The 16,795-nt window shown below is 40.4% G+C and overlaps 2 protein-coding genes and 1 long non-coding RNA gene across 3 annotated transcripts in view; 2 read left to right on the top strand and 1 right to left on the bottom strand.

Annotated features, from left to right (window-relative positions):
* LOC127951795 (pentraxin fusion protein) overlaps nucleotides 1-14,997 on the top strand; it is a 421,943-nt gene extending 406,946 nt beyond the window's left edge. The window contains exon 6 of the transcript XR_008152737.1: nucleotides 14,863-14,997. The gene's annotated coding sequence lies outside the window, so the exon portion shown is untranslated. The remainder of the gene's footprint in view (nucleotides 1-14,862) is intronic.
* On the bottom strand, nucleotides 3,357-7,035 carry LOC127951799 (uncharacterized). The gene is made up of 2 exons (XR_008152738.1): nucleotides 5,910-7,035; nucleotides 3,357-3,604 (listed from the first exon to the last, which is right to left on the bottom strand). It is a non-coding gene; the product is annotated as an uncharacterized LOC127951799 (long non-coding RNA).
* LOC127951796 (uncharacterized) lies at nucleotides 12,311-15,511 on the top strand. Its single transcript, XM_052549836.1, has 7 exons — nucleotides 12,311-12,385; nucleotides 12,708-12,743; nucleotides 12,920-13,187; nucleotides 14,045-14,190; nucleotides 14,504-14,786; nucleotides 14,884-15,020; nucleotides 15,409-15,511. Exons 1-7 carry the CDS (start codon nucleotides 12,343-12,345, stop codon nucleotides 15,447-15,449), a joined length of 954 nt encoding a protein of 317 aa, XP_052405796.1. The 5' UTR covers nucleotides 12,311-12,342; the 3' UTR covers nucleotides 15,450-15,511.
* Nucleotides 15,512-16,795: the final 1,284 nt, after the last annotated feature.

Below are 16,795 nucleotides of genomic sequence, written 5' to 3'. Positions count from 1 at the left end.
CAATGCCATTTTCCAACAAATTTTACCTCACTCTGAAACCTTTTGTGTGGGTTTGTACGATAAGGATGCTGTTTAATTGGAAATGAGGCCCCCACATCAATGTCATGTTCTATTGCCGTTGTTCGACGAGGCACATCAGGAAACAAATTCTCATGTTGTTTAATCAAGGAGATTAAGTCATTACGTTCCAATGTGGATAAACTAGACAAAAATGAATCTAGATCATCAAGAACTTCAGAATTCTTCATTCTCCCTTCAATTACCTCCATCGATGGAATACGACCCTCATCTTCAAACGAAGCACTGACCACAGCACCTGGTTGTACCGACGAAAATGCACTTTCAGGTTGTGCCTCAACCACCAACGAGGAAACAACTCCAGCACCACACTTCTTGGGTGGCGGCACGCTCGTTATGCAGGCCTCACCATTTCTGACAGTTGGAATGCAAGGAGGTTTGAGCTCAGAAGTCGAATCTTCTCGACCACAATACAACTTCAAACGGTTAATATGACATAGTGTGGTCTTTCTCTTTCGATCAGGAGTCGAAATGACATAATTCAAATTACTCACCCGCCATTCAACACGATAAGGCCCACTGTAACGAGCCTGCAAAGCAGAAACCATCACAGGAATCAATACAAGAACTTTATCACCAGGACTGAAACTTCGAAAAACAGCCTTCTGATTCAAACCTCTGCTTCATTTGTTTTTTTTACAGAGACCTAAATTCTCTTTAGCCAACTGGCATGCACGACTGAGCCTATTACGCATGTTGGACACATAATCACACAAACTCGATTCTTTCAACAGCTTCATAGGCCCACGAACCATGTGACCAAAAACAAGTTCTGATGGGCTAAAACCCAAACTCTCTTGTACTACCGCACGCACAGCAAAAAGAGCAAACGGTACACCTTCATCCCAATCACAATGAAACTCGAGGCAAAAACACTTGAGCATACTTTTCAAAGTCTGATGGAACCTCTCAAGTGCACCTTGAGTTTGCGGATGATACAGGCTGGACGTAACATGGTGGACCGCGAGCTGGCGCATAGCTTGAGCAAATACACGGGACATAAAATTAGTACCGCAATCAGTATGAATGGTTTTCCGAAGACCAAAAAGAGAGAAAAAACCCATCAGGGCCTTAACGATGACAGGAGCTGTGATTTTACGGAGCGGAATAGCTTCTGGAAAACAAGTCATGCTACACATTATGGTGAGTAACCATTGATTCCCAGACTTTGTTCGGGGCAATGGGCCAACACAGTCTAAGATAACGTTTTCAAAAGGCTCAGACGTAACCGGAATCGGCTGTAAAGGTGCAGGTGGAATCACCTGGTTAGGTTTTCCAATTACCTGACATAAGTGACATGTTCTGCAAGATCTCACTACATCTCTTTTAATACCTGGCCAAAAAAATGGCGTAAAATTCTGTCAGTGGTCTTATTTACACCTTATTATACATGAGCTAAACCCAAGACTTTATCACGAAAGGAGACTGGGACAACAATTTGTAAGAAAACTCTCCACACATCTTGCGCTGAGGCCATAAGAGGTCTCCACTTGCGCATTAAGACACAACCTCGTAAAAAATAGCCATGCGGTGAATGCTCAATGTCTTCTTCAGACATAGCTTCTGAAAAAAAAGAAGCAAGAGATGGGTAAATTTTCTGTTCCTTAATAAGCTGCTCTCGACTCATAGAAAATTTAGGAACATCAGAAGGAAACGATACTGAAGCAGAATTCAAAGGTAAATCACTATCGTTAAAGAGTGGAGGTTGAGCAATAAAAGTGTCACTAAGATTAAGTTGATCCTCAATTTCATCCTTTTTTTCATTTCTCACCATAGCACGAGTAACCACGCTAGAAGAAAAAACCTCGGGGAAGTTAATTGACAGGTCATCAGTACATGTTTTTGGAGCTGCATGAGACACTACTTTTTGCTTTTTGCTGGCTTTTCCTCTTATGTTGGAATTTTTCCACACGTTAATTCTGACCAATCAAAAAGCAGTTTAGGAAATACGTCATGGCCAATAAGTGATGTAGATGTTGTCATGTGACTGCATTTTGGTTCGTTTCAACTGGTACGGACCAAAGCAATCAGTGTGGTGTGAAAAGCAACCAAAAAAGCTGAAAAATGCTACAATGTTTTGCCCTTGGTTCGGACCAAATGAACCGAACTAGAGATGTGAAAGCACCCCTAGAGAGCCACAGTCCTGCACAGTTCAGCTCCAACCCTGAAAAAAAAACCTCACCTGCCTGTACCTTAGTAATCCTGAGTGGATTGATAAGCTTGTTCAGGAGTGTTTGATTATGGTTGAAGCTGAACTCTGCAGGTCTGCGGCTCTCTAGGACCGAACTTGCCTACCCTGGATCTATACTAAAATACTCCTTTCATCTAAGGACTAAACCAGTTGTAACTTAGGAGGAGAAGCTTTTCAAATCTTTTGTCTGACAGTCTGTTCCTCTTTGGAGAGAAGACAAGTTTGCCCAGGCTGAACAGTCTCTCAACAGGTGCACTAGACGGAGTAGCAGCATTGTAACATTTTCTGCTGAAGAGGAGGTTTCCTCCTCATCCTCCTCAAAGGAAAATAAATAGTTTTCTTTGGCTGAATCTGTGTGATGTGAAGATTTGCTGGTACCTGGCTGTGGTTTTTCGAGGACAATTCTTCGGCACTCTGCCAGCAAACTTGCCTTGGCCTTATCCTTTAAAGGGTTAGTTCATCCAAAAATGAAAATTATGTCATTAATAACTCACCCTTATGCTGTTCCAAACATGTAAGACCTCCTTTTATCTTCGGAACACAGTTTAAGATATTTTAGATTTAGTCCGAGAGCTCTCAGTCCCTCCATTGAAGCTGTGTGTACGGTATACTGTCCATGTCCAGAAAGGTAAGGAAAACATCATCAAAGTAGTCCATGTGACATCAGAGGGTCCGTTGGAATTTTTTGAAGCATCGAAAATAAATTTTGGTCAAAAAATGGCAAAAACGACGACTTTATTCAGCATCGTCTTTTCTTCCGTGTCTGTTGTGATAGAGTTCAAAACAAAGCAGTCTGAATATCCGGTTCACGAACGAATCATTCAGTTCACCAAATCAAACTGAATCGGTTTAAACGAATCGCATCTCAAATACGCATGAATCCACAAATGACTTAAGCTGATCACTTTTTTAATGTTGCTGACACTGCCTCTGAGTTCAAACAAACCAATATCCTGGAGTAATTCATGTACTCAAACAGTACACTGACTGACTTTATTATTATTATGCTAATTTTTTGAGATAGGAATTTTAGGTTTTCATGAGCTGTATGCCAAAATCATCAGTTCTACCAGAAAGACTCGGGAGATAGAGGAATGTACGAAGCATACATTTATTGACAGCTCAGCGAGCACAATTATAAATTTCTTTGGCGGAAGGCCCCGTCCATGGTTCGTAATCCGAGGGTAGCGAATCTGCATTTCCTGCCTGAAGACGAAGGCAGGGGCGCAGCAGACCCCCAAAATTAGGTGGATTATGAGACCTCCAGACGGGGCCAGCCTTCCCCCCCAAAAAAAGTAGATGAAGTATACCCACCAGTTGTGAATCCTAAGGTTCCTGGAAGAAATAGAAAGAGAGTTAGCATGACCAGTATAATGACGTTAGATTAAACTTCTTAAGTTTTACAGAAATAGGCCAGACACAGACAGCAACGATAGGCAGGACACAGACAGCCACGATAGGCAGGCACGGACAGGCCTCGTTAGACCAACAGAAATAGCCACGATAGGCAGACAAAGACAGGCCTCGATAGACCAACAGAAACAGCCACGATAGGCAGACACAGACAGGCCTCGATAGACCAACAGAAATAGCCACGATAGGCAGACACAGACAGGCCTCGATAGACCAACAGAAATAGCCACGATAGGCAGACACAGACAGGCCTCGATAGACCAACAGAAATAGCCACGATAGGCAGACACAGACAGGCCTCGATAGACCAACAGAAATAGCCACGATAGGCAGACACAGACAGGCCTCGATAGACCAACAGAAATGCCACGATAGGCAGACACAGACAGGCCTCGATAGACCAACAGAAATGCCACGATAGGCAGACACAGACAGGCCTCGATAGACCAACAGAAATAGCCACGATAGGCAGACACGGACAGGCCTCGATAGGCCGAACATAAATGGCCACGATAGGCCAGACGCGGACAGCCACGATAGGCAAACGCGGACAGGCCCCAATTGGCCGAACATAAATAGCCCGATAGGCCAGACGCAGACAGCCACGATAGGCAGACACAGACAGGCCCCAATAGACCGTACATAAATAGCCACGATAGGCCAGACGCAGACAGCCACGATAGGCAGACACAGACAGGCCCCGATAGACCAACATAAATAGCCACGATAGGCCTCACGCAGACAGCCACGATAGGCAGACACAGACAGGCCTCAATAGACCAACAGAAATAGCCACGATAGGCCAGACGCAGACAGCCACGATAGGCAGACGCAGACAGGCCTCGATAGACCATACAGAATAGCCATGATAGGCAGAAACAGACAGCCTCGATAGACCGTACAGAAAAATAGCCATGATAGCCAGACACAGACAGGCCTCGATAGACCATACATAAATAGCCACGATAGGCCAGACACAGACAGCCACAATAGGCAGACGCAGACAGGCCTTGATAGACCGTACAGAAATAGCCATGATGGCCAGACACAGATAGGCCTTGATAGACCATACAGAAAAATAGCCATGATAGCCAGACACGGACAGGCCTCGATAGACCAACAGAAATAGCCACAATAGGCCAGACGCAGACAGCCACGATAGGCAGACACGGACAGGCCTCGATAGACCGTACAGAAATAGCCATGATAGCCAACACAGACAGGCCTCGATAGACCGTACATAAATAGCCACAATAGGCCAGACGCAGACAGCCACGATAGGCAGACGCAAGACAGGCCTCGATAGACCATGATTAGCCACGATAGGCAGACGCAGACAGACCTCGATAGGCCGTACATAAATAGCCACGATAGGCCAGACGCAGACAGCCACAATGGCAGACGCAGACAGGCCTCAATAGGCCGTACAGAAATAGCCACAATAGGCAGACACAGGACAGGCCTCAATAGACCATACAGAAAAATAGCCATGATGGCCGGACACGGACAGGCCTTGATAGGCCGTACAGAAATAGCCACGATAGGCCAGACACAGACAGCCACGATAGGCAGACACGGACAGGCCTCGATAGGCCGTACAGAAATAGCCATTATAGCCAGACACAGATAGGCCTCGATAGACCGTACAGAAATAGCCACGATAGGCCAGACACAGATAGCCACAATAGGCAGACATGGGACAGGCCTTGATAGACCGTACAGAAAAATAGCCATGATAGCCGGACACGGACAGGTCTCGATAGACCGTACAGAAATAGCCACGATAGGCCAGACACAGATAGCCACAATAGGCAGACATGGGACAGGCCTTGATAGACCGTACAGAAAAATAGCCATGATAGCCGGACACGGACAGGTCTCGATAGACCGTACAGAAATAGCCACGATAGGCCAGACACAGATAGCCACAATAGGCAGACATGGGACAGGCCTTGATAGACCGTACAGAAAAATAGCCATGATAGCCGGACACGGACAGGTCTCGATAGACCGTACAGAAATAGCCACGATAGGCCAGACACAGATAGCCACAATAGGCAGACATGGGACAGGCCTTGATAGACCGTACAGAAAAATAGCCATGATAGCCGGACACGGACAGGTCTCGATAGACCGTACAGAAATAGTCACGATAGGCAGACACAGACAGGCCTTGAAAGACCATACAGATATAGTAACACCACCACCAGTAATTGCATGAATTTACCTGATTAGTTACAGGAGAGCTTGCTGAGCTTCAATAATGGTTTTGAATCAGGTCTGATGTATGATTCAAATGCTTAGGAAGACCATCTGCCCATGATCTTAACAGCTGATGTAGAGATCCCTCATTCAGCTGCTGAAGTAGCTGCCCCAATTCTGAATGAATGGCCAGTAGATAGACTGCAGCTTTGAGAACAGTGGTTAAGTGAGTTCTAAACAGCCTTGGAAAGGGGGCTCCGTTAGGAAAAATAGAGCTGGTGCGTTTTAGAAATTCTAGGTCGGATTTTTAAGAAATTTCACCATGCAGAGAAGGGACAGGATTATTGATTTTAGAATTGTTAAGGTGACACCAGAACCTTGCACATCGGTTTTTGAGTGCTTGAGGAGAGTGTGAAGAATTTTTGGTCCGAATCATAGATCTGAAGGAAATGCCGCGAGCAGGATCAAATTGATTGGTTTGAAGTGAATTCCCCTGGAAGCATAACCTGTAGAAAGCAGATAAACACTGCCTCCAGAAGAATATTGAGGTACTTTGAAGGAAGGCCGTAGCAGATTGAAGTAATTCATTTTGCAATATGGGCAGGGTAATAGGCAGACATTTGTCTTTAATTTGTTGGAAGATTTAGCTAACCCCTCAAGTAGTAATAGAACTGAATAACCAAAGGCTTGAAAATTTGATTATAAAATTTAGCGTGGATTAGATGCTGGCAAGGAGTCTGCGAATAGAGAAATAAAGATTGCGTTTTTTTTTTTTTTTTTTTTTTTTTTTTGACAAGAAAGGAGCAACGGTCGAAATTAGAATAGGAACGCAAAATTGGAAGGAAAAACATTAGAAGCGGACCATGCAAACGTGTAGGCTTGATTGTAGAGGGAGCGACGCCTTAGAAATGTGATTTCCAGCTGACGTAAGCACTTCGTTTAGTATTATGTCTGCTAACGGAGGGCAGACTGAAGAATCCGGGTTGGCTGAGGGCACAGCTGTCTGAAAGTTTAAAAGTGTAAAGTGAAAGCCGCAACAGCCGAGTAAGAGTGATGAACCAACACCAGTAGATGCGCGAATATAAACAAGCCTTGATTGTAGCTTAACCCCTTGACTGTCACTCCCCAATTTTTTTTTTTTTTTTTTTTTTTTTTTTCCCTCTTTCATAATATTAAGTTGAGGTATCAGAGGTTAAGTTTAAAATACGCATAAATCGAATTGACTTACTAGCACACATTGCTAATCTTGATGTAAACAATTAAACATTGTTTGTCTTAGCAATCTTATCAAATTCTGAATATTTCCGCCCTGTAACGAATAATTTTCTGATGACGTCAGTTTGACAGCATGAGCAGAACCTACTTAACGCGCCCCTCCGGCCGTTAGTTAGTTATGAGTGATGGGCGGTCACACTGCACTTTTCTCTCCATTGACTTCCATTCATACGCGTGCGAATGCGTCGGACCGGAAACGCAAGCTTATGCGAAAAATTTAGCATTTCGCTGCGTTCCAAAGTTCAAGTTTGGTGAACTCTGACCAGGGAATTTGCATAACGTGAGGATGTGGACCAGTAGAAGAGCGATACATTGCTGCATGGCCTCTGTACAAAATTCAAAAAGGAAGCGCTATATACTTTAGCTGTTGCACAGCGTCCTAGTTTATAATACATTAAAAGATTTATAAAAGAAAAGCTGCATGGTTTGTAGTGTCGACGGGAACAGGTGATACATTGGAATGACAACGTTTTATTTATTTATTTATTTATTTATTTATTTTTTTTAATCTCTCTTTCTTCTCCCCCTCCTCCCCTTAGGGTGTATATATTTATAGAGAGATACAGAGTAACGTTACAATATAATAAAACGCTTTCGATGCCGTTGCAAAAGACACAGTGCTAGCAAACATAATAATCCATCTTGTGATAATTGAGGGGAGACTGTTTTATCTTGCTCCCGCCCATATTCGCAGTGGCGTTCGAAATAATTTCGCATGTTTAAAGTCAAGTGCGACCGCGCCTTGAGACGGAGACCAGGAGTGCAAACAAACCATGCCTGCTAATTAATATTCGGTTTAAACTGGAGATATGTCACTACTCTGAAATAAGGTCAGCAGCAACTCGTGTCACGTGGAGTTATATGCCTGCTGACGGAGCATTGAGCCGAATCTTACCTACGACTCAAAAGAAGGGTCCATATACGCATCAGCTTGGTAGATCCGGTGTTCATAATTCACTAGCCCAAGAGTAAGCCATGTAAAGATGAGGTGAGAGCAGCGGTTCCCTGCATCTGCAACCATAGAATCCCATTAGAGTATGAACTTTCAGGAATAACGCAAATGAAAGACTGAATAAACAAATATTAAAGCATAGGATTAAAACAGCGAATCTCAAATGTGCTAGACAGAGCTTTTTTTTTTTTTTTTTTTTTTAAGAAATGCGAAAAATCTTTATCAGTATAAAGATTGTAGCATTTATGATGAGCCTTAAAGTGCCTCATTACGAAGAAATTCAGAAAATTGCATGCACTATGATCAACATCTTAATTATGCTGTGCAAGTCAATAAACAAGCACGAAAACGCCCAGTGTTTTATTTGAACGTGCAAGTATAAATCCTTGCAGAGAATAAATTAATGCCCAGGCGCCGCAAGTGCATAGAACAAAATGATACTTATAATGCTGTAGACTTGTGAAGTGATGGAGGCGAGATGCCGAAGAGACTGGCAGCCTTAATTCTGTCTGCTGGTCCGGAGAAACTTCATTGCTGCAGGTTCACGTGAGCGTACAGATGAATATTTGTTGATTGAGACCAAAGTCTTTTCAGGTGTTGAGACCCAAGCAGCACTGACGCGACATCTCGGAAAGCACCAGCGTTGCCAAGACCGTATTTTTTTTTTTTTTTTTTGTGGGTTGCCTTTTCTGTCCTGGGTTTGAGGTGACCCCAATAGTGTTATATATAGCCCCTAGAATGTGAATTCTACCGATAAATCCCTTTTGAACGCGATTGGGCTATTTTTTTTTTTTTTTTTTTTTTTTTTTTTTTAATAGTAGTAACTGGTGGTTTTGAGAACCTGGCAACCCTGGCCTGGAAGCACACGGAACTCCGCCAATGTTCACATCCTCTGCCGAGAAAAGCTTGTAAATCATCCAACACAAACGACTGCAGATAATCACCGCGACACAGAGCTAAGCCAACGATCCCGTGTGCATCTTAGAGGAACGTCGAACTCTTGATAGTTTGCGGGGCACGAACTTAATTACAGCAAGTAGATGAATAAACACGACAGCTTGAGCAAGTACAATCGCGTCGGAATCTGCGGTTGTTGTCGCGTTGGCATCTGCGAACTCAAACATGTGTAAGTACGATCTTTTATACAGGAGTATAAAGACGTGATTGGATAATGATGAAGGTAATTAGTGACGAAGTGATTGAGTCTTCCTGGCAGAACTTAGGCTAAAGCTTCCATTATTAAAACAATAAAAGACCTGAAATATTTCAGTTGGTGTGCAATGAATTTAAAATATATGAAAGTTTAATTTTTATTATTACATTATGGAAAATAATGAACTTTATCACAATATGCTATTTTTTTAGAAGGACCTGTATTTCTCAACATCTATTTATAAAGTTTTAGAATTTAAGAGGTTTCATTGCATTTGCTAAACTTGTATTTTAATCATTTGCCATGGAAATAGCATAAATGTTGATCTGGAATAATATAAAAATATATTACTCAATAGCTTCTTATTCTTCTCTCTCCTATACATCTCCTATACATCTCCGATATACATCCATTCTTCCACCCTTCTTTCAGCCATTTTCTAACTGCAGGCACCTTCACACCTGCGCGTTCTGTGATGGAGCGCATGCAAGAAACTCCTGCTCTCATAACCCTACGACACCAGCAGATTGACTTTCAAAGCACCTCCGCACTCCCATCAAGAACCTGATATAGTTGACAGGCCACTAGCTGAAGAGGCTAAATTAAATCAACTTATCTTCTCTCCACGACACTCGCATTCCAACCATTAACTATATCATCATAACCCCAGAATACTCATTCACTTAGCAAGCCGTGGAGCTTAGCTAGCCAAAGCCGATACCAGTAATGCCAAGTCTTGCCTATCCATCAAGAATCCGGTGAGGCTTCTGGGAAGGTGCCATTAATTCACCATGAGCCACATTCGATTCGATAGATTCTTAATAACAACCACAGACTTCTTATGTTCTTCACCTCCTCAAAGACTTCAGATAGTTGCACCTTCATCTGCACCACCATAATGAGGATATCCACACCAATCTACATTTTCACTGAACTCTGCCTTACATTATTAGAGTAGAAACCTCAAAGCCTCACACTTCATCTGAGCTAGAAAGATGTACTATGTGTCAGCCAAAAAAACTTCTAGGCCACCTAAAAAATGCCATCCAGATAATACCTCAAGGGAAATCCTTCGCGTCAGACATTCTGTCAAAAGCAGAAACCATCCCTTCCCCTATGACGGAAACACATTAAATAAACATGCAATGGAAATGTGCCTCCGACAACAAATGGAACAACATTTCATTACATAATATCTACATCTCTCATTCCGGCTGCATCCAACTGTATACTGATGAAACACCCTAAATAGACTTCAGCAGTTAATATGGTGGCATCACCACCATATCAGCAGTTAATAAAGCGGGCGTGTGCGTGTATAAGAAATCAGTTCCACGCAGGGCTCTAGTTCATACCTTTCAGATAATACTGGAAATGCAGTGTAAAATTTAGGTAAAGTTCTACATGAACAAGTATCTAAACTTGATTAAGGATTATGTTATTTTAACATAATCTGAATGGGACACATAATTTTGATCAGTGTTGGTGCCACTTTGGAATCATTTAAAAGTTTTAGTTACAAGAGTGTTTATCATCTTACTCTTGTATATTGCCATACGAGTGTTGATGAGCTTGTCAGATTACAGTCAGAGACACCATGTACCAGCATCAGCTAGGGGAAATGTTAATGACAGAAGAAACATGTTCTTTTGAACAAGAGAGTATGGCCTGATCACCCGAACTATTATTCAATGTATCATTTATAATATTAATCATCATACCTATTTTATTGATTAATTTACTGTTTGGTTATATTATATTGTTGTTTTTATGACTGTGTTGTTTCAAAAGCTGTTTGTCTTCATGAATAAGAGATGTTTATGGAAACTCTAGGTTATTGGGATGTTGTGAATCAGTTGTTGAGTTTGTGCTGAAACATGCAACTAAAACTACTCTATAAACTCTGCTCCTTTTTATCATCACTTCATCTCCTGCTTCTGCTCTTCATGGCTTTTTCCAAAGTCAACTTCTTTTCTGATAGAAGATTGTTTAAGATTTAAGATTTGTGGCAGATTAATGTAGGTGAAGTTTGAACATGAAAAATGTACATTATGACACAATGATGTCCTGGCTGCTTTCAAACCCCAAGACGCCAGTCATAGTGTGCTTCCTCATATGTTCGTGCTCTTCTGAATAAACACTTACGGAACATTTAAATTTACATTTACATTTATATTCGTGGTTTTTCGAACATGCTTCCTAAGCAAATGACTCAAAGAAAACTTGATGTAAATGAGAAAAACAAGTGACATTCTAAGAAGTGAACAGCAGTAGATGCAGATGCACATAGAAAATAGTGGCAAAGATTTACTGCATTGCCATATGAACTCCTAATGTGAATATTCACATTTCAAAGAGAGGTTTGCATCAACTAGAAACAGATCATCTCCTCATGTTGGACCAGATGCAGGACGGTGTTTGTGTGTTTTCAGGTAGCTCTGACAAGCAGCCTCTATGCATAAAATAACAATATGCAAATGTGTGTTGACATTGAGAAGTATGTAAGAAGGGAAAGAAAAGACTAATTTAAAAATTGTTGTTGCAACACAAGATGGAAATAACATGCAGTAGGCCTACACAAAGTAAAATTTGCAGCCACCAAATTTGAATACAAAAGTGAAAACAAATCTTAATGTAGTTCAGGAAGATTGTACCTCAATTTTCTTTCAGGAGAGCTGACAAACCAATCCAATTTTGGTGGACTTTGCTATTGTTGTTAACACTTAATATTCAATGTAAGCATGTCAACATGAAATTCATTCTTTAGATTGCTTTGTCAGATAATGTTCCATTTTAATAGCACTGACATTTTGAAATCATAAATCACTGAAGTTACAAATTATTATTTTCAATGAAAAGGAGTTCACTTTTTTGTTGCTAAAATGTTTAAGAAAATAATAAGTAATATTTTATTTATGTATTTGTGTGTGTGTGTAAACAGATTTAAAAGAAATAAAAGTGGGAGGAGAACTAGGTTCATGTGACTCTGATGTAACTTGAACTAATATATTTCTCCAAGGAACAACATTTGTTCAAAGCTCCTCAAACAAAAGCAGAAAGAATCACAGATCACCAGAAATGAACATGAGAGTTTTCTACAAGAGTCTGTTATCTTTACTGGGTAAGTAAAACATACAATCATATCTCATATCTTAATGAGCTACAGTCTATTTTCATCTTTCAGACAGAGAAACACTTAATAAACACAGAAGACCCTAAATTATACTTGTGTTGTTCATTTTATCTAAACACCCTTAAACAAAATAATTTTACTTGAGAAGCTAAACTAGAAGACACTAATACATGATTTTAGTGATTATACTAAATTTTACCCAAATACAAAATGTATATGAAAAAAAAATCCAACTAAATGAGGGCGTATGGTCTGAGAAATAATTGAAGTTGCTAAATAATGAGCATCATTCTGTGTTTCTCATTTCAAGGCTTTTTCTCAGTTCAGATGAAAGCAGAAACAGAAGGTAAGATTTTGTGAATGAAAAACTCTTACATCTTTTGTAAGAGAGTATGTGCTGCTGTGAAATATATTTTAGACACATGATGAAAACCAAAGAACTTAAATAGCCAAGCAGGGTTATACATGATTGTAATGAAGAATTGTAATAGTAAGTACGGTTTTCTCTTGAACGTATTCCAGTGAACGTAGCGAGATGGGGAACAGCTGTTCAGTCGACAACATTTAACAACTTTGGTGACTGGCATGCCCAAAATGCTGTGGATGGGTCGAGCTCCGACTGTTCAGGTACAGACTCAGAAAGTGACCCGTGGTGGAAGCTGGATCTGAAGAAGACGTACACTGTGAACAGAGTGACCATCACTAACATCCAATTAAGCTGCTGTGTAAACTGGATAAACGGGGCAGTGATTCGGATTGGAAACGATTCTTCAGTTTTAGGCAACCCAGTGTGAGTTTCTCTAATATATTCTTACATGCAGATAGTGGGAAGTTGGTGTCTTCATGAATACATGTGTGAGTGTTATCCATGTACCGACCATTTGCAAGTGTTTAGACTATGTTAAGATTGGTATTTGAAGTTCAGTATCTGAGTGGGATGTCGATTCAGTTCAGTGAAGGATTTGTCTTACTGATTCTGTCTGGTCAAGTCATTTGTTCCTGAATCAGACTAGGCTTGTGTGTTTTTAACTAAAAAGAAGTGGATCATAAGAGTAATCTGTTTGTTGGTCATGTTGTAGGCTGTTTATTGCAATACAAGGACTTTCGCACTATTATTTCACAGTAAACCGCTTTTTTATTCCATCATATTCAATAAAAACTGTGAACTCACATTCAAAGATCAGGTATTTACTTATTTATTTGAATGGCAATGCTCGGTGGAGGAAACACTGGTTTATCTACCTAATGTTTAGATAGTTGATGTTATATCTTTCTAAAATGGCAGCTTGTGTCACACAAACAGTTCAGTCCAGTGATCACATTACTGCAGAACCAACTCTAATATAATAACTAGTAATTAGTTTTAAAGTATAAGTATTAAAAATGAAAATTTCACTGTCATGTCAAATAATTGCACATTTGCTTAGCTGCTTAATAATAATGATAATAACAATAAATAAAACTAGTGTAAAACATACATCACATAAGTTGGAGGAAGTATCCAATTATAAAATAATCATTGTGCTGTAAAAGAAAGAGTTAACCATATTAAATACATTCAGTGATGAGAGAATAAAATACAAGTTTTATTAGTTTTATACTAATAATGAGCAGCAAAAGTAACTCACTTTTAATTTTTTTCTCCAGATGTGCTACAGTTTCCTCTATTCCAGCAGGAGCAACCAACAGCTTCTCGTGTCCTGGGATGAAGGGACGCTATGTGACTGTGAATATTCCTGGACCTTCAAAGACTCTTACTTTCTGTGAAGTGGGAGTCTATGTGAATTATCCAGGTAATTCAGAGCTGAGTAAAAACCAGGTCTAAACCCTTTCCAGGTGAATTTGACTGGACCGGCCTGAAATAAAAGCTTTTATAAGGCTATTTGAACAGAAGACTAGGGACGGATTGATGCACTAGACCAGAGGAGGCCCAGACAAAATATTGGTCCTCCTGGAGCATGATTTTAACAGTGCGGGACAGAGGCTTCAGAGCTTTGCTGTGTTGTTGTGTCAGGACTCAACCCGTTCTTACAGATCTCATAGAAATGAATTCTTAAAAAAACATTAAAATGAATAAAATAAACTGACTAAAACCATTTCTAACAGATAATTTGGCAGCAGGAAGAACCGCCATACAGTCGTCAACCTATGGTGCCTGGTCTGCTCAACGTGCCATTGATTTCAATCCTGGTTTCACAAATTCATGGTCAGCGTGTTCTTCAACTGATTCTGAGAACAAGCCGTGGTGGAGGGTGGATCTGGGTTATGTTTATAGAGTAAGTACAGTTGTCATCACAAACATACTACTAGGCTGTTGTCCAGACAGAATAAACGGAGCGGAGATTCGCATCGGAAACTCTTTGGAGAACAACGGCAACAACAATCCCAGGTGAGACCCTCTTTCAGTAGCTTAAAATCCATAAATAAACCCTGAAATATGAAAAAAGACTAGAAGTCTAGAAGAGGTTTTCTCCATCTCTCTTTAGATGCGCTGTGATTTCTAGCATTCCAGCTGGTGTTTCCTCCACTTACACATGTAACATGGAGGGTCGATACGTGAATCTGTTCATTCCTGAAGATTCAAGGATGCTTACTCTGTGTGAGGTGGAGGTCTATGGAGAAGGTGTGATCAAACAAGCAGATTTAGCTATTAACGCCTTCACAATAGTTGAAATTTGGATATTCATGGTTTTTGAACATGTGAAACTTAAACATTTGCATAAGCTCAGCTTTCAATAATTTATTGCATAAAACACATTTGTGTTTGACTAATGCAGGTGAACCTTTATTTAATGTCATCTAGGTGTTTTGTTTGTTTTACTCTGTGTAGTTTTATTTATGATTTTTGAGGATCCCCACACAAACTCTCACTGCATCGGTTTAATCTTAAGTGACATTGGCAACAAACTGCTGAAGATATTGTAGAATCAATGCATTTTATGTTTTTTATTGTTTGCATATAGCATTTGCTTTTCTCTTCTCTGTATGTTCACGCTCATGTGCACTTTTAGGTCCGGTTTCCCAAGAAGACTCCTGTGAAGATGAAACTTAAGTTTGAGTCTGTCTGAATCTCCAGCTCCTGTCACAGGTGAGAGAGGGAAACGTACAGAAATCAAATCACATTGATAGCAGTTTTAAGATATCTGCTCATTTCAGCTTCACTGTGCTCTGACAGAACGAGGGATTTCTGACATGAAGAGAGAGATAATGATGATGGGGGAAGCTAAACTCTCTTCTGATCAGCTTTGATGTTCTTTATTTACATGCTGTAATTTTCTCCTTTACTCAATGTTAATCAGAATAAAGTTTGAGTTTGAAAATCGAAACTACGGATTCCTGATTGCTGCTTTCAAGCCTTTTGTATTGTATAAAGTGCAAGTACCTGACAATGTGGTGGCAAGTTACATTTATATATTTGTAATTGTGATATGGAAAGAGGAGGACCCAAGAGCGGTTATGCAAAAGGAAGTTCCTTTAATAGAGTAGCGTAGCAACAAAACAAGTCTTCGGAATAAACAACAAAAAGCAGCCGATGAGCTGGTACCCAAACAGTAAACACAAAGTTTTTTACGTGAATCAGCAAACAGAAAGTTCTCGTCGATAAACGGGCCGGCGCTCAGGCAGCATGCGGAGATGGGCTTTAGCTGACCTCCTCTCTTTTTTACCATACCTGCCACCTGAGATTACGTCAGGTGGCAGGTATGGTAACTGTCTAGAGTACTCGACAGCACCAGCAGGACTGGACAGAGAGCAGAGCAACAGGTTAACCCAGAGCACCGTTAGATCTGACCTGAGACTGGAGCACGAGAGGCAGGGTAGGACTGGCACAAGATGATTGTGAAACTTCTGCATCTACAGCAAACGAAAATAATGAAGCAGAGAGCACAAAAAATGGGGAACTAGAAATAGCAAGGATGATTAGGGAAATGAGAGAACAGGTGTGAATCTATTAGTGAGACGGAGGAGAGATAATGAGAAACAGCTGAAGAGGTGTGTGAATGTAGCGCAGTAAACAGCAGAGGAGGGGGAAGGAGAGAAGGAAAACCGAATCCATGACAGTAATAATTTTTTAAGCAATACTTATTAATATTATTTGTAGGTTTTTAATTTTTTAATGTAACATTGTTTTATTTCAAGCATTTTTACTGCAGTTTACTATTTTAATTTATTTTGTTACATTTTTTTCTTTTTCAGATATTGTGAAATCATTAGTATTAAGAAAAAGAATAACATTAGATGTTAGCAGCAGAATGTTTACTGATGCTATGACAAACAAGCAAGTTTAAGAACAGTTTTAATATTGATGATAAAATATCACATGGTACACTGTAAAATATATGATCAGCGAACATGTTTTATCCATTACTTTAACTCCTAATGTACCAGTTTCACTAAATT

This window comes from Carassius gibelio, chromosome B3, assembly GCF_023724105.1.
Source record: "Carassius gibelio isolate Cgi1373 ecotype wild population from Czech Republic chromosome B3, carGib1.2-hapl.c, whole genome shotgun sequence".
Taxonomy (NCBI): domain Eukaryota; kingdom Metazoa; phylum Chordata; class Actinopteri; order Cypriniformes; family Cyprinidae; genus Carassius; species Carassius gibelio.
Note: the sequence above shows the minus strand (reverse complement) of the source record. Positions and strands in the feature narration are given on the sequence as shown.

Coding starts and splice junctions, on each gene's coding strand:
- LOC127951796 (XM_052549836.1), top strand. CDS start 12,343: ATGAACATGAGAGTTTTCTACAAGAGTCTGTTATCTTTACTGG. Junction 14,191..14,503: donor AGTCTATGTGAATTATCCAG/GTAATTCAGAGC, acceptor CATTTCTAACAG/ATAATTTGGCAGCAGGAAGA. Junction 15,021..15,408: donor GGTGGAGGTCTATGGAGAAG/GTGTGATCAAAC, acceptor GTGCACTTTTAG/GTCCGGTTTCCCAAGAAGAC.